This window comes from Aspergillus eucalypticola (assembly GCF_003184535.1).
Source record: "Aspergillus eucalypticola CBS 122712 chromosome Unknown BO83scaffold_6, whole genome shotgun sequence".
In the NCBI taxonomy this organism is placed as follows: domain Eukaryota; kingdom Fungi; phylum Ascomycota; class Eurotiomycetes; order Eurotiales; family Aspergillaceae; genus Aspergillus; species Aspergillus eucalypticola.
The window spans coordinates 1179113-1200324 of NW_020290280.1; the positions used below are offsets into that span (position 1 = coordinate 1179113).

Consider the following 21212-nt stretch of genomic DNA (forward strand, 5'->3'; position numbering starts at 1 on the left):
GTCAAAGGCATCAGGCTGAGAAATATATCTTGAGTCATTTGGTTGTGGAACAGATGCCCTGTCACACAGAGAGCGGATCATGTGACTGCATCTGGAAACACAAGGCTGAATTATCACCAACTGAACTGACCATCTGTATTTCTCCTCGCCAGTCTTCTCACTATGACATGGAGATACTGCGTGCAACCTCAATTATCCAGACGGCTTCACTACAGTCGTCACCTGTTTACATGTCCTCTCTGGCCTGTGCGGAATTACTCCTAATCCACTCACCCTCTCCTCGATCCAACCGGAAAGGTCGAGGAAGAAACCCTGCCATGGTACTCACCCGAGATATTCTATCCTGTGAGAGTTGGTGAGGTATTCCCAATCGCGGTATCAAGTCGTTGGAAAACTGGGCTACGGGGGTTACTCAACCATCTGGTTGTCCAGGGATCTGTGGTTAGTCGAATCCTACACCTAATCACAATCAATGCGGTAAGTCTGACCTAGTTAGTCCGGATAGTCAGCGCAGCAAATGTGTCACGCTGAAAGTCTTGGAGTGCAATTCGCCAGAAGCACAAAGAGAGATGTCAGCCTACGATCATCTGACTTCACTTAATGTACCTGATCATGCTGGTGCCAAGCTTATCCGGAAAGCATTAGATAGCTTCCAGATCGCATCCGAGAAGGGCACGTTCGGATGTCTCGTCCATCCACCCCTTGGAATGAGTTTGCACGAATTCCGCACCCAACTCCGGGCCAGAGTACTTCCATAGTATATAGTCAAGTTGACTAATGCAACTTCTTCTTGCTCTGGATTATCTCCATATGGAGGCTGGAATTGTCCATACAGGTACGATATCCCTCCCGTGTTGCTGAAGAAGGGGGGACCTTACTAAGCTGGTCTCTAGATATCCAGGCAAAGAATATCATGATGGGAATTGAAGATCCTTCTATTCTATCTCACTTCGAAGAAGAAGAAAGATCCAATCCCAGCCCTCGCAAATTTGCTGGCGATCGGGAGATCTACACATCCCGGAATCTTAGAAACACCAAGTAACATGGTCGTCCAACACTATGTGATTTTAACCAGGCTGGCTTTGGTTCGGAATTCTACTCTGGGGATATCCAGCCTTACATATATCGGGCACCTGAGGTGATATTGCGGATGCCTTGGAATGAAAAGGTGAATATCTGGAATATTGGAGTATTGGTAGGTATCTGTCTCTTGATCTCAGACCTTCTACTAATCCGAAATGGCAACAGACCTGGGATATTTTCCAACAAGGACATCTGTTCTACGGCCGAGGTCCTAACCAAAACCCTTCTGATGCTCATCATCTCGCTGAAATGGTTGCCATCATGGGACTGCCACCGAAAGAAATGGTGCAGAACAGTACATATGCAACCACGTTCTTCGACGCCGAGGGTACGTATCTACTCTGAATCGCAAAACACCCTACTAATTATTGTATAGATATTTGGAAGGGAGCTGTTGAGGTCCCTACTGACTCGCTAGAGAAGCTTGAAGGAAATCTGCAAGGGCAACCACAGCAACTCTCTCTCCGGTTCCTTCGAGAAGCCCTCAAATGGATTCCCAATGAGCGGAAGTCAGCAAGAGAGCTTTTGGCCGATCCCTGGTTACGGTCATCATAACTGTTTGATGCAAAAGTAGTCATTATCATTAAGGCATGATAAACATCCTCCTATCCACACACACTGTCATCGCACATATATCAAGTGTATAATAGAATCTCAACCAACTATTTCTGTCTCTTTCCACCGAACTTGTCCACAACACTCTTGAGCAGAGTTAACGTCTCATTAATACATTCCTCACTCGTTGCGGCCGCAAACCGTTTACGGTCAAAAGTACCTAATTCGACCATTTGACAAAGTGAATCGATATAAAGGACTATGTTATTCGTTGAGATGGCCAGTAACCCTGGATCCTGCTCACTCGAAGACGTTTTGACGAAGGAGGATATTTCGTGGTTGGCAAAACATTCTCCGGAATTCGCGATTGTATCTTGGCTGTACATTAACGGACATCTTAAGAATATCTGAGGGGGTGGGGGGGGGTAGTTTGCAACCTACCCTGCCATTTTGAATGACCATCCCACTTTAGATCACGAATCACTTTCGTCTCACCATCAAAGTACAACACGTGTATGGGACCATCATCCGCCTCGTATGCAGTATGGACGAGGGGAGATTTTGGAGTATTTGCCAACAAAGGAGGAAGCGCGCTACATTTCCCACTTTGATCAATTCGAAGACCCTGCAAGTGACCAGAAGGATCTTGGAAAAAGATCAATTGATCATCTCCGTTGAAAGCCCCACTGATCTTACTCTTCGGGTGGATTTTAAGGGTATTATCTGCCTGAAGAGTTACTTCATCCCATTCCTCTTCGTCCTCGTCCCATTGGTAGCACTGCAGGACGTTTTCGGCGGAGGGGAAGAATATGCGGCGCTGGAGTCAAAGGTTAGTATATGATACTCTGGTAGTTTTGATAAGATTACGGATCCCTTGCGATACTTACAACATCATCACTCAACAGATATTTCGCAGAAGGCGACTCCGCAACGTCTTCTGAGATGAAATATTGTCGCACTATTTCATTCCCATTCCAGTATTTCTCAACTAGGACTCCATCGTCAACAACGACAAAGTACATGGTGGATCCATCTCGAGATAAAGCTCCCGTGGGGATTGTGAGGAGGTAGGCGATGTCTTCGAGAGTGGTTTCCATCTTTTGAAACTGCGAGAATTGCTGATGGAATGGGCCATTGCACGGTAGTGTAGGGATATATAAGGTCCATGAGTCAATGAGTAGAACTACTATGCTAGATAAGAGTTTTTATCTGCAATGGGTAGAGGGGGGTGAGATGATATCTTGTGGTTGGTCTATGCAAGTGCTGCAATGTGCAATGTAGTGCAGGCGTAGTCACACTAATCGCGCAAGCACCAACGAGTCAGCCGCTGTAGCTAGTTATGCATGTCCAGCTGAGCGTAAAATACCGTATCACCTGAAATATCATTGTCTATGTATTTCTTTCTTCAGCTGGGTGGGGGTAACTTGCATTAGTTGAGGTTCGCAGCCTTGCGAGAAAGGTAGAGAGCAGGGGTCAGGGTAGATGAATAGACGCCCGAAATTGGGAGTGACCGAGATAGGTACTTTGTTATCAGCATATACTATTCAGCGAGTCAATAGCGTGTCATGTGGTCCATCGGTCATTGCCATGGCTGTAAGTAGTGTGGGCTACTTTTTCTCACCACGAGAGAAGTTCTTGGAACTCACATCAGTTGTGAACATTTTAGAATCCACAATTCCATATGGCGCAAGACACTGACGGGCTCAACCCTTTAGTATGGGACCAATCCTGGATCTCACTGCCACAAGATGAAGATACTAGAGGCTTGAACCGCGCTAGCGCCCAAGCGCTCGAGGACTGGGTGGTCAAACTGCGATTCAAAAGAGATGGTAGGGGTTAGCAAATGGATTGATCAGATGGGAAGGCTAATAGCCACACTCACCATATGTAACAGGAAATATCAAACTCGGAACAGGCTTCTACATCAATATCCCTACGGCAAAATCATACGTCATCTTGACAGCCGCGCATAATCTGGTAGATGCGAATAACAAGCCGTCCCTGGATCTTTCTATCGAACGTTGTGGGAGGGACCCTATCGATGCGACCGGACTTGAATGGCACGTCTGCCCTGCATACACCCGATCTCGCAAAGTGAGGGATCCCGATCATGACTACGGAGTGATCATCGTGCCGGAAGAGGTTCAGAATGTGGCGGACGGGTTGGCATTACCTTCACAGTCTGGTGGCACCTTAAAGGGCAAAAGCAGGCCGACTGAGAAGCGACAACTGGGGTTTGGTTTTTCATTGACGCTCAGCGAAGAAAACTTCGTCGGTAAAAGGTTGGAGCTCACGGGATACTTTCCAGACAAGTCGGACAATATTCACATATCGGAGGGAGCCAGATCAAGCAATGGGGAGTGTTTGAGATCTGCTAAGAATAGCTTGAAATATGAGATTGACACAGAGCCGGGAGTGAGTGGCTCTCCGGTGTGGGTAGCATATCATGGTCATGAAACAGTCGTTGCCATCCAGTGAGTATGATGCGTTGACCTGATTATCTAACAGAGACATTATCATTATTCTGACCGACAATAGTAACAACGGACCCGACGCAAAGCACGAGACCGGGCGCAAGAAAGGAAGTGTAGGAGCCCGGCTGAGCTTAGAGACCTTTCAGCAGATCTTCGAATGGGTGGATGTCTTTCACCGTGGCAAGGCTTTAAAAGCCATCGAGCAAAAGGGCGAGCCAGCAGAACCATTGTACCTGAATTTTATGTCCGAAGAAGAATGCGCTTGGGTCCATTGGAGTCGAGAGGAGCTGAACTGTACATTCAATATCTTTCCGGCATATGCATCGACACCGAATAGAGATGCGATGCCATTGCATGTCTTTCAACATGTTGCACCGCCAGACTGGCCCGATGACAGGATGACGCAGCAGTGGGTGTTGTGGGATACCCTTTCACAGAGTGTCAAGCTTACAGACAAGCTTCAGTCATTCTGTTTTGCTGAATTAGAAAAGGGTAAACCTAAGAGGAAAGAGATGGCAGCAGATGTGTTCCACGTAGTGTTAAGGAGGGGTGTGGGAAGAGCGAGCAATTTGTGGGCTTTGCGCATGACATCAGAGGGGATGTCAGAGTTGGATCGAGAAGAGGGAACATTGGATGGCCCAGGACTTACTTTTGAAAGATGGATGCACGGGAAGACTAGAGTAAGTAGTTCCCGTGCTACTCGGGTTTACATTTGCTGATGATCTAGTACGTTGCATTTTACTTGGAGTAGTAGAAGTGGTGGTAGGAGCTCCATCTTTTCTATCAATTGCCTTAGATTTCCATAGAAATAGTTATTATAGACAGGCTCCAACAATGACTTAAACAACTAGCAGCTGCTCCCGCTTTCGCTCTTATTCTCCAACCCTGAACCACTCTCCTCATCTTGCCTATAAGGGAGCTTGCGTACCGAATGCAGCTTAAATAACTCATAGACGCGATAGCCCTGACCAAGGAGCCATGAAACGAATAACCAATAATTCCAGATCGGGTTGGCCATCTCCAAATACCGTATAAAATGCTCCTTTGCCACGACAGCTATACTATCAAGCAACAGTATGATTCCCGTTACAAATGGAATTAGCTGACCGGGTGATCCAAGATCGTTCGAGGGAGTCAAGTGATTCCACACCAGGGTCGTTTCAATAGCGATGATTGCGAAAGCCCAGTTTAGCCAAACAACATATATCAGCCATTCCTCCCATTGGATAATCTCTTGAAGGTTCTTCATCAACGATTCGTCGCTGCTTGCATCCGGTTTCCAGGCGAGATGCAAAATCCGGAACATCTTACTCACGCTAATTAGTGAGGTTGTCGCATCGAAAACACAATACACGAGGGCAAGATATCGGAACCATCCCGTAAGAGACACAGAAGCGAAGAAGAAAGTCACATTGGGAGTCCCCAATCGCGGCAATGTGTTTACGAGAGTCGCAAAGGTCCATAAAAGGGCAGCGCAAGTAGCTAGTTCAGTGAGAATGAGGGTAAGAATGCCGATTGATTCACCCTTGATAGTGCACGGGTTGACAAGGGTGTACTTGGCGGGGAGTGACAAGCTCATGAGGTAGAGTATGACGATGATTGCTTCGCTTGGACTGAATTGGCTTTGAGCTGCATAATCGAGCCAAGAGGCTAACACGGATACAGTGATACTTCCAGAGGCTATTTTCAGCCCTGTTCCGTAGGTCTTAGGGTCACCGTACATGTAGAGGATCATGGCTAGGGCTTGAAGGTAGAACCCGAGTCGTACCCCAAGGCCGTAGAGGTCCTCGGCGGCATCAGGGTTGCCGATCTCCTCGGATCGGAGGATATGGATTGACTTCATCGTGAGGATAATTTTTCAGCTGAGGGATTGAGTGGATTGCGATAGATGGAAAATTAGCAATGGAATGTGATGATGATGATGAGCATGCAGGAGGCATTGGCATCGAGAGATCAATTTAAGTTGATCCCAGGACAACGTTACAATACACGATGGTACTTATGTATCAAAAGAAACGAGTGGGGGTGCATATACCAGGATGCATCCATGTCAGGATGGGTAGGAACTTCAATACTTTGTCGTGCTCGAACCCCTTAGGTAGCCAATGGTTTACTCGAATGCACGAACGATGCCCAGCATTATCTGTGGAGGAACTGAACTGCCAGGAGTGAGGCAACGCGTGCAATGGCGCCGCTACGTTCATGCCCGGCAAAAGATGGCCCAGTAAGGACAGGAATATTAAGGCAACCATCAGGCTCTGATGGATTGACGGTGTGATATTCTCAATCGACTAGGGCAGTACCAGTGTAAACACAGTATGGAGGGAGCGGGTTACCGTGCTGGAGGTGTCATAGGCTTCGGCCCGCAGGCGGGTCCAGGAGAATGTCCATCAAGTGGATGGATCAATTGGTACAAGGTATCCGGTAGGCACTCCGTGGGGGCTGTCAAACTGCGCCACTGGATTAGCATCGGAGTAGAGCTGAGGAACCCGAAATGCATCGTGATATCTGCCACTTGCCCGAGTGGGTCTGAAGCCTCGAATCGGGTAAAGAAGAGCACTTCCCGGCGTCGGGGATCGGGGATTAGTTCCGGACTCGCATCGAGGTGTCCAATGAATTCATCCTGCAGAAGCCATTAGCTTGAAACGGATTTGACGGCACCCGTGCACTGCTTGAATGGCATTGGAACGTTCTCCGCGGAGTAAATGTCCGCCAACCGGTATCGAGTACTGCGAAGTCTCAGCCCTCAAAATATCACCATAACAGGGGTACTTCGTCGAGCTTGACTCCTTCACCAGTCTAAAGAATGGCCAGCCGCTCACGGGTATAGTAATGTAGTAATACTGATTAGTACTAGGATGCAGGTTCGGAGGAAGAGACGATGGCTAGTAACATCCGCTCAGGTAATCGCGTTGTAGCATAGTGCAGGAGCACATTGCATCGTCTTATCAGAAGCCACTCATGTCGGGCATCATCAAGGACGATGATAAGTTGACGCTAGGTGCGCAAGGCAACCAGGTACCGAAATAGATATCTCCTTCCTTTGATGTTTGTCATTACGACATGAGCCGCACATTGCCCACTCTGTCTGTTTGCCCCAGCCTCACGGATCAGGTATCCGGCTCGACTGCTTCGGTGTCGCCGATCTTGTTAGGTCTAAATGATAGGTTGGGTTTTAGGAAATGAAAGACATCGTGAACTGTAAACGCCGCTGTTCAGCCAGCCACATTCGAGCATGGATGTGCGCTCCTTGGGAAGAACCTCTGCCCTGCCCCGGTGGAATACATGCGGAAATTAGTTCGAGCCCAATTCAGCTTATAAGAAGTACTATAGCCAGCAGCGTCCATTCCAATAACTCAACTTACAAGATCCAAATCCGCAAATCTCTCAGCACCATGACAAGCATCTACGAACTTGCCAAATCTGGCAAGGTGAAGGAACTCGAGAACGAGCTGCAAAAAGGAAAGGATCCCAACGACTACAATGATGCTAGCAAAAAGACCGCTTTAGGCGTCGCTGTCTTCAGAGGTGATATCCCAACGACTCAACTGCTCTTGAAACAGGGTGCCGATCCGAATGGCCTTGAGCGGGGTCGTCCTCCCCTATGGATAGCCTGCAATCACAGAAATGACAAAGCCAACAGTTACGAACGCTTGATCCAGATTCTTCTCAGCCAAAACGCCGATCCAAGAATCCCTTCGAAAGTCTCATCCGATAAAAGCTCTACTCCATTGATCCAAGCTGTGAAGACATACAAGTCTCCTCGAGTCATCAGCGCTCTTGTTGACAATGGAGCAGACCCGACTATGAAAGTCAATGGCATGTCCGCTGAGGATCTGGCGCAAGGTCGACCGCAGATTCTGAACGCCATGAGGCCGTATTGGACCAGGTTCCGGGACCGCACAACCGAGGTGGCCAAAGTTACTAGTTTTGTTATGGCGGTTGTGTTCTGGGCAAACAAGAATCTAATGGCAGCTGCTACTGCTGGGGCAGTGACGAGTGCGACCCTGGTCTGCAAGGATGCCATTTTTAAACGATTCAGGGTAACTGGCAAAGTGGAAGAGCGATACAGAAAGGTAAGACAAACTCTGCTGGCCTACGTGAATGTGCTGCTGAAACTTTTTCAATAATGGCGACAGTACTTCAACGAAGCAAACACATTCGATGATGATAAGCAAGAAGAGAGGGATGATCTCAAGACGAAATTGGGTGATATCGTCAAAGAAAACAATCTCGGAAATTTCTTTCCCAGCGGTAGTCCGTTCATTGACACTGTTGTGGAGAAAGCTGTGGATCTGAACCGTGACCCAGACAATCTTGTTGATGTGAAGGATCTTGCCCATCTGGCTTTCTATCAGCCTGTACTATACTGTGGTAAGTCTGTTCCACATCCTTCCCTTTCCACGTTGAGACTCATAATCAGCAGACGACAGCAGCTCCATGAACCAGGAGGATCGAAGTAAACACCTTGACGGTCTTTCCCAGCGAATCGCCAGCATCACCACTCGGGTCGTACCGGACGATGAAGGTATAGAACTACGATTCATCAATGAGGATACAACGAAGGCGATGTCAAAGCCGACAATGGAAGAGATATCACAGATTATCCAACGAAATCGTTTTCATGGATGGACAGAAATTGGTCTCAACCTCAAAAAGAAGGTCCTCGAGGATAATGTGTATAAGCCTCTGCGAGAAAACAACCTGAAACGACCCGTACTGGTGTCCATCGTCACCGACGGGCACCCTCAAGGGGACCATAATTCACTCGAAAGGCGCTCTACCCTGAAGGAAACCATTAAAGAATGTGGCAGTATGTTGAAAGAGCATGGGTACCGACGAGATGGTGAGTTACTCCAATACTACTTTCATCCATTATTGACCAGGACAGTTGTTCGATTTCAACTCAGTCAGATTGGCAACGATCCGAAGGCAGAAGACTTTTTGAACGAATTGAGAAATGATTCGGATCTCGATGGCGTTCTATACATTACAAGCGGTATGTCAGGCCCAAGGCTTCTCAAGAAGCCTAAGACTTACTTTTTTACAGAGAGGTTGGATGAACAGTTCAAAGTATACCGGAAGCATGAGGATCAACTTGAGCAATGGGTATGTACATGATTCAGTCTAAAGATTATGTAGAGACGAGACACTAACTAGCTCTGCAGCTCTTGAAGTTGCTCCTTGCCCCTCTTCTCTACGCCCAGGCAGATTAGAATGTGATCAAGTTTCTGGACGTCTTAGGTCACCTGGTTAATTCGATATGCGCTCGTTCCTCCATTGATCAAGGGAATCAACTATTCCCCGTTTGAGGAGGCGCGAATCCATGAGCACTTGAGATCTATGAACGTGCAAGTTGATATATTATATCAAGGGATGGCTAAAGGATGACAAAGAGTGAAGAGTCGCAGGCAACTGGCTGGTGTGTTGTAACATCCTTAAACTTCTGCATATCGTTCATTTGTTTGATTTTTTCTCTCTTTTTTTTTGCTTCCCTATGTACGCGTGGCTTCAGTTCGTGATATTTTAGGTATTCATTCATATTTTTTGTGAGTTCGAGCAATTTGATGGCGCTCAGGGTCATAATTTTGCTTACGAATCCTGTCGCTGACGACAAAAAACAATCTCTTTATATCCTTTTTTTCTTTTTTTATGATATATCATTTCATATACCTGATATGGCCGGTCTCAGTAGAGGCCTTGCCGTCCAGTTTATTCTTGATTCCTAGAGAGGCCGTTTACGTACATAGAAAAAAGTAGTTATTAATACAATAACGAGATAAGTTCAAAAAAAAAATGAAAAAAAGAAGGAGGGGGGGGGGGGGGGGGAAGAAGAATAGAGAAAGTTCAAAAAGGTATTGTAAATCTGCGGGCGAACCCATCAGATTTCGAGTCTGACCTTAACCACTCGGCCACACTGACTTATTGCATGAACTTCTTTTTCTTCTTAAGTATTAGCATATTGGTATCTTTGAGGTACGCTAGATTCGAAGGGAACGGGTTTTTATAAAAGCCTAGAAATAACAATGATATAAACCTTCCCAGAGAGGTTTGTGCGTTTACTGAGAAATTTTGAGATTCAGAAAAGAAAGGAAAACTACCCCCAGCAGGTAACCCAAAAGGCAGATAAGATTTATGTTTAGCATGAGAATCAGAGTATTTTACATATTCTAGTGATTATATAGTATCCAGTCAAGTTTCTTTCTTTTCATTCAGTTTCTACCATCAACGTCCTCTACCGATCCGGTTTACGTTTCGCTCTGAGCCCATTGGCTTCTCCCTACTAACATTGTCGGTAACTTCTTGTTCTTTTCCTTGAAATATGTCTCAGGCTACGGCTGTCCAGCGAAGCGGGCGGCGTAATGCGGAGGGGATGTTGACGTGAACGATATGATTGAGTGGGGTAAAGCAGAGGCTCTCTCTGGCCGTAATCCAAGGCAAACAACACTGGCCCCAGGCTACTTAGTACGTGCAATGAACTACTTACTAGACTGAGGTACTTCCAAACCGTTGCCTTTTGTAATTATCTTATTCGTCTAGGTGGCTAGGTACTTGACAGGAACATTCAGCGGCACATAGAAACGTCACAGGCTGCGGATGAATAACCACACACCTGTGATTCAGTGCCAGATAGTAAGTAGGAAACCAGAATCAGAGAGATCTTATTCTCTTATGTCCTTGACCGTCAGATTTTCCAGCAAGCTCCGCACAATTCAGACTGCATTTCCCCCGAATCAATCCTCGAAAGCCATCAATGTAAAAAACGCCTGGTCCAGAAATAAAGAAAAGTAGAGGACGGAGCTTGCTTTAATAACCCGTACATGAAAATCCGTCAATATGCCTCTTTCTGAGCACCTTTCCAATGTGCGCGTATCTTATCGGGAAGAGTTATTGGTATATGTGTCTTCATTTGCCTGGTATAGCGCCCGATTTCGTCTATCGTAGTCCCAGGTCCGTCATTTCCACGCTGTCCGCTGAGCCCATCCAGAGGATGTTGTTACACCTATCAATGCATTGCGTTAGTAGATATTCTCCCAATATGCGTATACGAGCATCTCAGAAGAGGGGTAACGGATGCCCAGCTTCCAGCACTGGTATCAGAAATCCCAGCCTCCAAGATAGCAGCCGACCGAATAAACGCACCTAATCAGCACCAGACCCAATGTTCCCGTGTTCTTTCCATCAAGGAACTCTTCCGTATCACGGAGCAGCACGTTCATGTACGAATCGATGCTCTCAAGCTTGCCCTTGTATTCCGTTTGACCCCACTTGAGACGGATGATGACCTCGGTACCGACCCTGCGAAAAGAATTAGAGAATGTTTTCCGGTAGAAATTGCTAGTTATAAGATGGGAGTGCGACGGGGCGATCAAGCGACAAGGGACCGGGTGCGTACCTAGCCTGAAGGAAAGGCCGGGGGTTGACAGGATTGAACTAGATTCGCTGAGTTAGCTTACACCCCATGACATTAAGAGTGTACGCTTAAAGATAAAGACGGGTTCAATGGAGTTGGGATAGGAGAGTACGAACACTCATTGTTGGTGGTCTCGAATCAATGCCAGCTGCTCAGCAGGAAATCGTAAAATATGGAAGTCGATGAGGATGGACGCGCCAAAGGAAACGGATAATGCTAGAAATAATATATGACCGTCTCCACGTCCAGGTGAGATTGAGCTGGTCGCGTGCTGTAAAAGAGCTGGGCAGTCTATCGGAGATCGCAGAGCCAACTTGACGGAGCTGATGCCGTCCGCGAAAATGTGATGCCGCCAGACGCGGGTATCGTCCAATCAGAAGCCACAAAGAGACACCGCCTTCTGAACACTGCAATATCGCTCCGCATTTCATCAGCTCAGCTTAATGGTGCATCCACCAGGCCATTTATTCTTCCTCTATCTAAATATAATAATATAGTTCTTTGGTTGTAGAACTATTTGGATATATCAGCTTCTTATGGTAGTTGGGACTAATTGACTGGTATCCCTTGATCCCCACATAATGTTTTACACAGAATACTTAGCAGCATCAAGACGTCTTAGGCTCCATTGTCGATTACACAGGCTAAACTACACTCCATTTCTCGTTAAAAGATAATACAGGGACCACTCATGATTCCTCTTTCTTACGCCCTTCCGACCTGGAAGTTGATCTCCTTAATCGAAACCTCATCTCCAGCCTTCTCATCGTAGTCATACCACTCTTCCTCCGACAAGTCAATGCCGGTGAAAGGCGTAGAAGACTCGGCTCCCTTTGCTTCCCACTCACCCTGATATAAGCAGTTAGCTAAAATAATCTCTTTGTAGTCTAACTAGGAGCATCCTAAAAGCACCGCAAAAAGATGGGAAAATATAAGAGAGGCAAGAGTTACCTACATCAGCCTTAAACTCCGTAAACTCCAATCCTCTGCAGTCAATTTCAATAACCTTTTTCGCAGCGCGCTTCTCGTCCGCCTCGTAGACATTGGGGCCGGCAGTGATAGAGGCAGAGTGGGTTTTCTAGTATCAGTCAGTATTAGTTGATGTATCATCTCAGATGTTTCAGTGCTCTCGGTTGCGAGAACGAGGTTAGAAGAAAAAAGTCAACCCACCTGGCACAGCTTGCATTTCCAGACAAAGTTCGCCTCACCCCTACTACCGGGAATTTCGTGCTGTTCCTGCATATATAGTAAGTTTCCTTGTCTGGGAATCTATAGGACGGAAAAGCAAAAGCGGACTTACGAAGCGGTTGAAGCTGACCCAGTTGGGGTGGGTTTCACGGCAAGAGGTGCATTGCACTTTGAAAGTGTAGTAGTAGGGCTCTTCCTCAGTGTCCTTGGGACGGAGGTCGGTGACGCTGTTGGGGGTGAGGATATGTGAGTTGGAGTTCGTTCTAGGTGAGGTGCGGGGAAGAATCTTTGCGGAGGGGAAATGGCAAGTGACTTTTGGGGGGTTTATAAAAAGTATGCATGGGTGGAAGAGTCAGTTAGTAGAAAATAGACAATACATACCCGCTGAGTTCGGCAGACAGGACGAGGGAAAGCATCTTGACTGTATTTGTTGCTTGGGCGCGTGTGTGTTGATATGGAGGAAGGAAGTTCTTCAGTGCGGGGCCGTGATGTCGGTTTCGGAAGCACACATAAAGACTCTACCGCCCTCCCGCCTGCTGCCCTTTTCACTTCAGAGTCATCTTCTTGTGTTTGTCAACACTACCAACATTGAGTGGCTCATATTGGTAGAATCTGTGGTAATTAGTTATGCAGTGTTGCACAGCCAGAAAGTAAACTTAGATGACATTATATAGTACGTTATTCCTAAGTTGTAGGCAGAGACATCTAAGTATCAGACCAGAGGTAATGAGGATCTTTGAGGATCTAACACCAATTTGATGGTAACCTTTTCTCTCCACCATTACTGAACAGATAAGAACTCACACTACATTTAGCTAGGTAATTGACTCTAGATTAGGGTAGTAGCCATCCTTTGCACCTAATTTCAGTTACACTGGATCTCAACCACTGGTGTGAAAGATGCCCTGAATTCATAAACTATAAGCTAGAGTAATTTTATGTGGCTCCGCTCACACCAGTGAAATACTTCATAGGTGCTATACTTCGCCGAGGATTCCGAGTCACTGGTCTTTACCGAGATTGTATCTAAAACTGACAGACCAGCTTCCGGACTCAGTGCTTTCACAATCGATTCATATTTGGCAATGCACACTGATGAAATAACATGTAACGTGTGCCGCTCCAGTCAGGGCACATTCTGAGACTTGGAATTTGTGGGAACATTTACAATTCCGAGCCAAGTAGAGAGAAGGTCCGCAGAGGCAGTTGGGACTGCACCAGCTTATGGCATCGGCATGCCGATTGATGACGTTAGGTCGGTAAATACTATAGATTTATGATTGTAAGTGTTGCTGTAGTTACAGCAGTTTGTGAATTTTGGAAATAGCTGCAACGCTCTTAAACAGACACTTATCTACCAATACTATGGGCGGAACATCTCCTGAAGTCTGCTGTGGTGTGTTATGGGTATAGCCTCACATACCGTTGGCCTCGAAAGGCACCTAGGAAGTACGGCTCACTTGAATAGCATCATTATAATGAAACATGCCAGTGGTATAGCCAATGAGATTGCTCCCATATATGATCATTGCATGCTTGGTGCTTTCTACAATGGCTTTTAGCACAATGTACCTAGCTTAATCTCTGTGTTTGGTCTTAAGGTGAATCTGGACCAATAACACTGAATGAATGCCATATAGCAACAATAGGAGAATTCAATAAAGCCTATTGAGAAAGTCCTATTGTTCAAGATCCTATTGTTCAAATGTTATAGAATAACTTATTATGGCTTAGCCTAGGAACACATGTTAGGTCAAAGTGCTCTATTGTCCTCAACAATAGCATTATTCACTATGTGATTTCCTATTTCGGGACAATACTGCCCTGTATATATGAAAACCCTCATTTTGTAGACTTGATACTGGTATAGTTCTAGTTTTACTACATTCAATGAGGACAATGGGCTCACAATAGAACAATAGGATAGGTAATTGTGTCCTATGTGCCTGGCCTTCTTGACTATACCCTTCAACATCTTCGGATTCTTGTCTATCCAAACACCTTGATCATCTCTGCATGCCTCAGTGCCTTCGTTGCCTATCAGACTTCGTCTATCTAAGCCTCATCTTACTCGATCGGTTGATTGAAACGCCTCGACTTCAAGATGGAGAGCAATAACGAAAGCAGCGAGACTTGGGAAGTTCCCATCATGCTCAGCCCGGAGTAAGATATCCTTCTGTTGCTCCCATTCGACGATACTGACTGCTATGGAGAAACCTCAGCTACGAGGAAATTGCTAGGATCAATCCCTTCTACGACAAGATCATGGATATGTGGAACAAATCCGCTCAGGCCGCAACTGAAATGATCCTCTCCTCAGAAGGCTCTCCAAGTCTCTCCTCTCCGTCGTCACAGTCGACCCATTCCGGAAACGAAAAGTCTTGTGTTCATCGAGAAGCATCTGCATCTCTGCTGAGAGAATGCCAGTGCTATGACGATCATCATGTACCTAAGCAGCCATGCACTTTGCTCCAGAACGGAAACGAGCATAAGCCTTTGTATCAGACCCAAGACGGGCTTCGAATTGGACAAACTGCTCTTATCGAGAATGGTGATAGTTTCAGAAACGTGCTCCCCCGCTCTGTCCACCCCGTTGAGCACTATCCGCATGATCAGGTAGATGCGTCCTGTGTGGAACCTGCCCTCATGCCAACAAAGACCACGCACAAGAAGCTCTTTGGTGAGAACGGCTGGCTTGGATGCACTGCCGACATGAAGGATTTGTCGAGGGACAGTCATAAGTTCAGAGGCTTGAGAGGTCTGGGCAGGAAGGTTATCAAGCAAGTGGAAGAACTCGTAAGTAACCTTCTTGTCTCGTTTCATAGTATATACGTGCTAATGTTGAATCCAGGCGGAGGATGTGGCCAGGGCTCACCCAAACCCCATCATCCATGCCACCCTTCGCCCAAGGCTTGTTCCCGAATCAACCATTCCCATCTCGCTAGATCCTCCGACACAGGCCAAGCTGTACTCGGAAATGGAGGTTATGCTCTGCGTCAGCGCCAATAAGTTCCTTCTCGGACAATACAATGAGGGCCGTCTGTCTGAAGAGTCGATTCGCAAGGTCACCAACTATTGGGGATCGAAAAACCGGCCTCAGGTCATTGAGTTCCAGTTCGACCAGGCCACCCAGCGCCGGCTGATTCTGGCAAATGTCCGGACTCTGCGTTTCAGCGGCGAATGTTCCTCTAACCTAGTTCTTCTCAAGTCGAACCTGAATAATTGGAAGGCACTCAGTAAGGAGATGGGCGTTCGTACGTTCTGTTTCCCCGATAGCGCTGTTCGCAAGCACATGCATGACATCCATAAATTACTGGATATGCTGGACGCGCCTCTTACTACCTATCTCACGTTTGAAGAGCTCCAGATGAGCATACTTTCCTTGATGAAGTCCCATCTCGAGAAGCTTTGCCAGGTTGATGGTAGCCATGAGAAGTCGCATCTCCCCAGTCGAAAGTACGATGGACATCATTTTCAGGCGCATTGAGCGACTTGGTGTCTCTCATTCTCTTCTTCGTTCTATCTCGGTTTTCTTCTGTTTTCGTTGTCTGTCTTACCTTCCAGCTCAGCACAGCAAGCAATGATACGTGCTAGAAGCGGTGACGAGTAATTAGTGTCTTAGCACGGCTTTATTAAGCCTTGTATCTATGATCTAGATAAGAATACAATCTAGGCCATGACACATTGAACAACTCTCACCTTAGACTCTTGTAGACGGTTAATGAGCGTATCAAGATACTCAACTCCACATTTGAGAGTCTGACAGCTTGGCTTGGCGGGCGCTTTCCTGCAGACACAACTCACCGTGCAGCCAGTGGACCAATCGCCACGTATGCATCACCATATAGCCCTGAAGCCTCTAAGATACATAATATATGGCGCGAAGTGACCTGAGACCAGCTAGAGTGCCTAAGATTCTCCCGGGCAATATATCACCAATCATTTGAACCCACTTACGAGTGTCCAGGCGCCCATTTGACACAACAGATGATCACACCCCACCATCATGCCAGATCATCCGCACAATGGCTCATAAACTTCCGAGAAGGTCCGCCAAAGTTCTTGAGTTGATCAACTTTAACAGGATCCGGTATGAGTAGTCTGCTCGGTGCGATTGACAACAACCCGCACAGCTCGACCATCCATGTCTAGCTGCAAAATTCAAATATGTTTCAGCTTTGATATGCCGGGCCCTGTTTACGGGAATGTAGAGGGCTCTGTGTATTTGTTGGCAGCCCCTAATTAGCTACGTGTCGAGTGGTCTTCCTTGCATAGCTAGCATGCTCCTAATAGTATCGAGGGCTTTCCGCCCACGCTAGGAGCGCTCCAGCATCCGTATGGCTTAATCTTGCGGTCTACTCCATAATTAGGAGAGAGATAAGATAGTACTAGCTAACCAAGATCCACCCTGACAGTTAGCCGCGATAACTCCGTAAGCTTCGTCTCTGGGTCCGCTTGGTGCGACACACTCACCGGTTTTACTTGAGCGAATCGAGCAACTTGCAGATCCAGTAATATTACCATAGACACGAAGAGGGATGATCCTTCGTGGCTGGTGCTGTGTGAGTAATGGTTTGAATATTACTAGTAGTAAAAGAGTTGTTTGGGGCTGCCAATCGAGATCGGCGATCGCCTGGCCGGCTTTCACGTGGGCCGACGTCATGGGGTTCGCTGCAGATTCACCTGGATTCACCTTTTCTGCTGCTGCCACCTTTTCTGTCTCCGATCCATCTCCAGCTGCCTGGCTGGCCTCTGGAGTATCGCAGGTCTTTTTACTGCATCTCTTTTGATTATGAATCTTATCCTCAAAGCTGGTATCGGGCTTTTTCGAAGCTCTCGCTGATATCTGGCCTCCCTTGCTGAACTACAATCCAGCGCGCGCTGGACATCCCCCAACAACAGCACAGCGCTTCTGCCTATATTTGCTCCCGACTCGGACTCACTGTCATGCTGGTTAGCCCTTGGTCACTTTGCACAGGCTTGGTTTATTTACACAGCTCTCTTTTGCGATAGTCCTGTCCCTGCTACTTGCCGTCACGATGACGACCGGCCCTATCCATACCTACGGCCCATCTTGTTTACTCGCGGAAGACGACCCCGATCTCTCTGCCTGGCTTTCTTCGGATAAACCACCCAGCGTTCGACCGCAATTCTTTTACACGTCCACACTTGCAATCGACGATCCGTTGGCTGCTCTTCCTCCTCCAACTAGCGGTCAAGGTTCGGGGAATGAGTGGGCTCCGCTCCAGCCTTTCTCAGTCAGGGATAATGCGGCCCTGGAAGATTCTTGGAAACAGTTGCAGCAGACCATAAGGAAAGAGCTCGATGGGAAATTCAAATCTCAAAGTGGTACTTCGTCAACTAGGAATTCGGGCATCGATGTACCAGGCCGGGGGTTTTCTGTGGATCCGGGGAAATTGAAACACAAGGGGCTACATGACACAAGCTTGGCTGGTAGCCAGAAGAGCTCTGCTGGTGCCCCTTCGCGCTCCTTGGATGACCAATTACCACCCAGCTCTCAAATACGGTCCAGAATCGAAGCTAGTAAGGCAGGCGTAAACAACAAAGGGTCTCGAGAAAGGTCACGCACACTTGGCAGTAGCTTAGATGGCGGTCCTACAGCCGGCACAGGTGTACGGCGCAAACTGGAGCCGCCTTTCAACGACAAGTTCGGATCGGTAGAATCCAAGGCTAATGAAGTACTAACAAGTGACGATGCAGGAGTTGATGGTGCAGAAAGCACCAGTCCGCGAAGCTATCCTTCGCGCGATGTGAGCATCAGTGGTTCCCCTTTTGCCAGAGCTCCAGTCTCCCCCAGACACAGCCCATTAGGCCGGTCGGTGGAATCTATATCGTCGAAAGATGGGAACCAGGATTCCTTGATAGATCCATCCACTCAATCTGTACCGAAACCATCGGGGTTAAGGACGACGATTCGACAGGCCTCTCCCGACGAGGATGATGGTGAAACGGGAGAAGCCGACCCGGTTGAGGAGCCACGGCACAAAGTTCCCGTAGGTGCATCTCGGCTTCATCTGGTCGAATTACCGAGTCTCAAGGTAAGTCCAATTTCATATAAACACGGTTGACCATGATAGCAAGCGGCTAAATTCGGACAGATGAAACCGATTTACTGGAGCCCCCTACATGATATTTCGAGCGTATTTCGTGCGACGTGGTTCTACAAGAATACTATGCTACCCGTGGAGACCGAACTCGCCAATAGATTGGAAGATGGCTACCACTACCTGAAACCATGGACCGAAACATGGCAAGATGAACTAAATAGCTGCGTTGAGAATGGTGCCGATGCCGAGTTGAAAATCGTACACAAGCTCTGGCCGAAAGAGAATACAACTAGACCACCTACTGCTGTGGCTGCGCCAGGTTCTGAAACACGAAGCTCGACCGCTCGTCTGTCGAACGAAGACAAGCGCAAAAGACCTGAAATCATGCCGTTAGATCTCAACCGAGCTGCGGGTAGTACATCCGCGCAATCCGACACTGTTAAGCCGTTCTTAAATTCTAGCGTCATCTACGCTGACGCGAGAAACGCACAGATTCTCCGGCCTAGCCTTCTTCCATCTGTGTCAAGGGGACGCAAGCCGCTCAGTGCGATCCGTAAAGGAAGACAGATTGGTATTCCTGTGATTCGTGGCTTCAGTAGACGATTATGGGATCGACTACACCCAAGCAAACCCAGCCCAGTAGACGTGAGGAACTATCTGCGCAGCACCCAATCTCGAGCGATGTCGACGACATCCCTTGAGCCTATTTGTTATGCATGTGCGATAGAGGAATTGCGGCCTGCCCCAACAGACTTGGTGCTAGTCATACACGGTATTGGCCAGAAACTGTCGGAACGGATGGAGAGCTTTCATTTCACCCATGCTATCAATGCCTTTCGAAGGCAAATTAACGTGGAGTTAAACAGCGAACCCGTCTGGCCACATGTGCGCCCAGGCCATGGAGGCATTATGGCCCTTCCTGTCAATTGGCGCTCTACCTTGTCATTGGATGAAGCCAACCTGGAGTCTCCAGCTGGTGAAGATCCTGCTGCGAACCACTATTCCCTAGACGACATCACGCCACAAACGATACCGGCTGTCAGGTCATTGATCAGCGATGTCATGCTGGACATCCCGTACTATCTGTCTCATCATAAGCCTAAGATGATACGAGCAGTAGTCAAAGAAGCTAATCGCATCTTTCGGCTTTGGTGTGAGAACAATCCAGGGTTTCAGCAGAACGGGCGAGTACATCTGCTTGCACATTCCCTGGGGAGCGCCATGGCCTTGGACATCCTCACTCATCAGCCAACGAAAATCCCATCCTTTAACTTTTCGAAAACCGAAGTTCACGGCGACATTTTTGAATTTGATACGAAGAACCTATTTATATGTGGCAGTCCGGCCGGTTTCTTCCTCCTTCTCAACAAAGGTAATTTCAAACTCTCATCCACCTTCTATGTCATCCTCGGGCTAATCACTCACGCAGCGAACTTACTACCTCGACGAGGACGAGATAAACCCGGCTGTGAAGGCGACGATCGGCTTCGAGGCGTAGCAGGTGAAGCAGACACATACGGCTGTCTAGCCGTCGACAACCTATACAACATCATGCACACCACCGATCGTATGCACCTTACATTCCTCATCCCCAACCACCTCATACTAACACACACACCCCCCAGCAATCGCCTACCACGTCAACGCCGCCGTTGACAGCGGCCTCGCCAGATCCCTCCGACCCGCCTCCATCCCAACCTCCGCCGCATCCTTCTGGCAATCCGTGGGCAGCGTATTCCGCTGGAGCACTCCCCCAGCTCTACTCCCCTCAACCACCACCATCCCCACCCGTCCAGCAACCCTCAACAAACTCCCCACCAACGTCGAACTAGAAACCCACGACTTCACACATGAAGAAATCGCCGAAAAGCGCATGTTCCTCCTCAACGACAACGGCCAGATCGACTACTTCCTCTCTGGCGGCGGCGGGCCCCTGAACATTCAATACCTGAACATGCTCAGCGCGCATAGCAGCTACTGGACCTTGACTGACTTCGTACGCTTTATCGTCATCGAAGTCGCTCGCAAACAGGGCAGGGAATATACTCTGCCTGTGCTGAGGGCGGCGAAGAAGAAGGGGTGGAAGATACATAAAGGCTGATGCGGTGGTCTGACCTATGCACTTACGAAGCTCTGCATGAAATGCGCGTTGTTCTTCTATCTATTCATCTTTGTCTAAGTCTACTGAGTCATGTTTGGTTAGCATGTGCGACTGGTCCTGGGAATCGTGTGGTGCAGATCTTGATCTAATACTTGTTTTTTTCTCGGTGGTAGCGATACCCTTGTTTTGGAGTCCCGAGTGCGATATGATACAATAACTTCAGAGCTTGTTTTGCTATTATTCTGGCATAGATTTTTGTATTCTTGCATATTTGGGGCAAATAATGAATATCTACACTACAAGGTCATGATTCAGAAGAAGTAGTGCTT

General features: G+C 47.6%; 8 protein-coding genes across 8 annotated transcripts; 5 read left to right on the forward strand and 3 right to left on the reverse strand.

Annotated features, from left to right (window-relative positions):
- Positions 1 to 162: 162 nt before the first annotated feature.
- Positions 163 to 1638, forward strand: BO83DRAFT_397000 (uncharacterized protein; the record flags this gene model as incomplete). Its single annotated transcript, XM_025533171.1, has 8 exons — positions 163 to 246; positions 298 to 355; positions 384 to 441; positions 515 to 746; positions 817 to 835; positions 894 to 1038; positions 1221 to 1411; positions 1460 to 1638. 8 exons carry the CDS (start codon positions 163 to 165, stop codon positions 1636 to 1638), a joined length of 966 nt encoding a protein of 321 aa, XP_025390814.1.
- Positions 1639 to 1646: 8 nt separating this feature from the next.
- BO83DRAFT_376509 (uncharacterized protein) lies at positions 1647 to 2813 on the reverse strand. The gene is made up of 3 exons (XM_025530739.1): positions 2526 to 2813; positions 2080 to 2455; positions 1647 to 2011 (listed from the first exon to the last, which is right to left on the reverse strand). Exons 1-3 carry the CDS (start codon positions 2733 to 2735, stop codon positions 1746 to 1748), a joined length of 852 nt encoding a protein of 283 aa, XP_025390815.1. The 5' UTR covers positions 2736 to 2813; the 3' UTR covers positions 1647 to 1745.
- A 506-nt stretch (positions 2814 to 3319) lies between these two features.
- BO83DRAFT_424949 (uncharacterized protein) lies at positions 3320 to 4863 on the forward strand (the record flags this gene model as incomplete). The annotated part of the gene is made up of 4 exons (XM_025535183.1): positions 3320 to 3467; positions 3533 to 4112; positions 4177 to 4792; positions 4840 to 4863. 4 exons carry the CDS (start codon positions 3320 to 3322, stop codon positions 4861 to 4863), a joined length of 1368 nt encoding a protein of 455 aa, XP_025390816.1.
- Positions 4864 to 4888: 25 nt separating this feature from the next.
- Positions 4889 to 6328, reverse strand: BO83DRAFT_376511 (uncharacterized protein). Its single transcript, XM_025530740.1, has one exon. The coding sequence runs from the start codon at positions 5953 to 5955 to the stop codon at positions 4960 to 4962; it is 996 nt and encodes a 331-aa protein (XP_025390817.1). The 5' UTR covers positions 5956 to 6328; the 3' UTR covers positions 4889 to 4959.
- A 1113-nt stretch (positions 6329 to 7441) lies between these two features.
- BO83DRAFT_376512 (ankyrin repeat protein) lies at positions 7442 to 9719 on the forward strand. The gene is made up of 5 exons (XM_025530741.1): positions 7442 to 8188; positions 8252 to 8486; positions 8539 to 9111; positions 9163 to 9221; positions 9281 to 9719. The coding sequence occupies exons 1-5, from the start codon at positions 7508 to 7510 to the stop codon at positions 9326 to 9328; spliced, it is 1596 nt and encodes a 531-aa protein (XP_025390818.1). The 5' UTR covers positions 7442 to 7507; the 3' UTR covers positions 9329 to 9719.
- A 1329-nt stretch (positions 9720 to 11048) lies between these two features.
- BO83DRAFT_424952 (DUF866 domain protein) lies at positions 11049 to 13130 on the reverse strand (the record flags this gene model as incomplete). Its single annotated transcript, XM_025535184.1, has 7 exons — positions 11049 to 11115; positions 11256 to 11411; positions 12236 to 12375; positions 12482 to 12604; positions 12697 to 12762; positions 12827 to 12941; positions 13096 to 13130. 7 exons carry the CDS (start codon positions 13128 to 13130, stop codon positions 11049 to 11051), a joined length of 702 nt encoding a protein of 233 aa, XP_025390819.1.
- A 1688-nt stretch (positions 13131 to 14818) lies between these two features.
- BO83DRAFT_307444 (uncharacterized protein) lies at positions 14819 to 16201 on the forward strand (the record flags this gene model as incomplete). The annotated part of the gene is made up of 3 exons (XM_025527333.1): positions 14819 to 14877; positions 14937 to 15510; positions 15566 to 16201. 3 exons carry the CDS (start codon positions 14819 to 14821, stop codon positions 16199 to 16201), a joined length of 1269 nt encoding a protein of 422 aa, XP_025390820.1.
- A 1326-nt stretch (positions 16202 to 17527) lies between these two features.
- Positions 17528 to 21177, forward strand: BO83DRAFT_376516 (DDHD family phospholipase). The gene is made up of 4 exons (XM_025530742.1): positions 17528 to 18773; positions 18834 to 20154; positions 20212 to 20349; positions 20408 to 21177. Exons 1-4 carry the CDS (start codon positions 17754 to 17756, stop codon positions 20881 to 20883), a joined length of 2955 nt encoding a protein of 984 aa, XP_025390821.1. The 5' UTR covers positions 17528 to 17753; the 3' UTR covers positions 20884 to 21177.
- The last annotated feature ends 35 nt before the right edge of the window (positions 21178 to 21212 follow it).

Bases quoted from the DNA above. Each gene is read 5' to 3' on its own strand.
- BO83DRAFT_376509 (XM_025530739.1), bottom strand. From the start codon at position 2,735: ATGGAAACCACTCTCGAAGACATCGCCTACCTCCTCACAATCCCCACG. The intron at 2,456-2,525 runs GTAAGTATCGCA...CTTTGACTCCAG, and splicing joins ATCTGTTGAGTGATGATGTT to CGCCGCATATTCTTCCCCTC. The intron at 2,012-2,079 runs GTAGGTTGCAAA...TGTACAGCCAAG, and splicing joins TGGTCATTCAAAATGGCAGG to ATACAATCGCGAATTCCGGA.
- BO83DRAFT_376511 (XM_025530740.1), bottom strand. From the start codon at position 5,955: ATGAAGTCAATCCATATCCTCCGATCCGAGGAGATCGGCAACCCTGAT.
- BO83DRAFT_376512 (XM_025530741.1), top strand. From the start codon at position 7,508: ATGACAAGCATCTACGAACTTGCCAAATCTGGCAAGGTGAAGGAACTC. The intron at 8,487-8,538 runs GTAAGTCTGTTC...CATAATCAGCAG, and splicing joins TCAGCCTGTACTATACTGTG to ACGACAGCAGCTCCATGAAC. The intron at 9,112-9,162 runs GTATGTCAGGCC...ACTTTTTTACAG, and splicing joins CGTTCTATACATTACAAGCG to AGAGGTTGGATGAACAGTTC.
- BO83DRAFT_376516 (XM_025530742.1), top strand. From the start codon at position 17,754: ATGACGACCGGCCCTATCCATACCTACGGCCCATCTTGTTTACTCGCG. The intron at 20,155-20,211 runs GTAATTTCAAAC...TCACTCACGCAG, and splicing joins CTTCCTCCTTCTCAACAAAG to CGAACTTACTACCTCGACGA. The intron at 20,350-20,407 runs GTATGCACCTTA...CACACCCCCCAG, and splicing joins CATCATGCACACCACCGATC to CAATCGCCTACCACGTCAAC.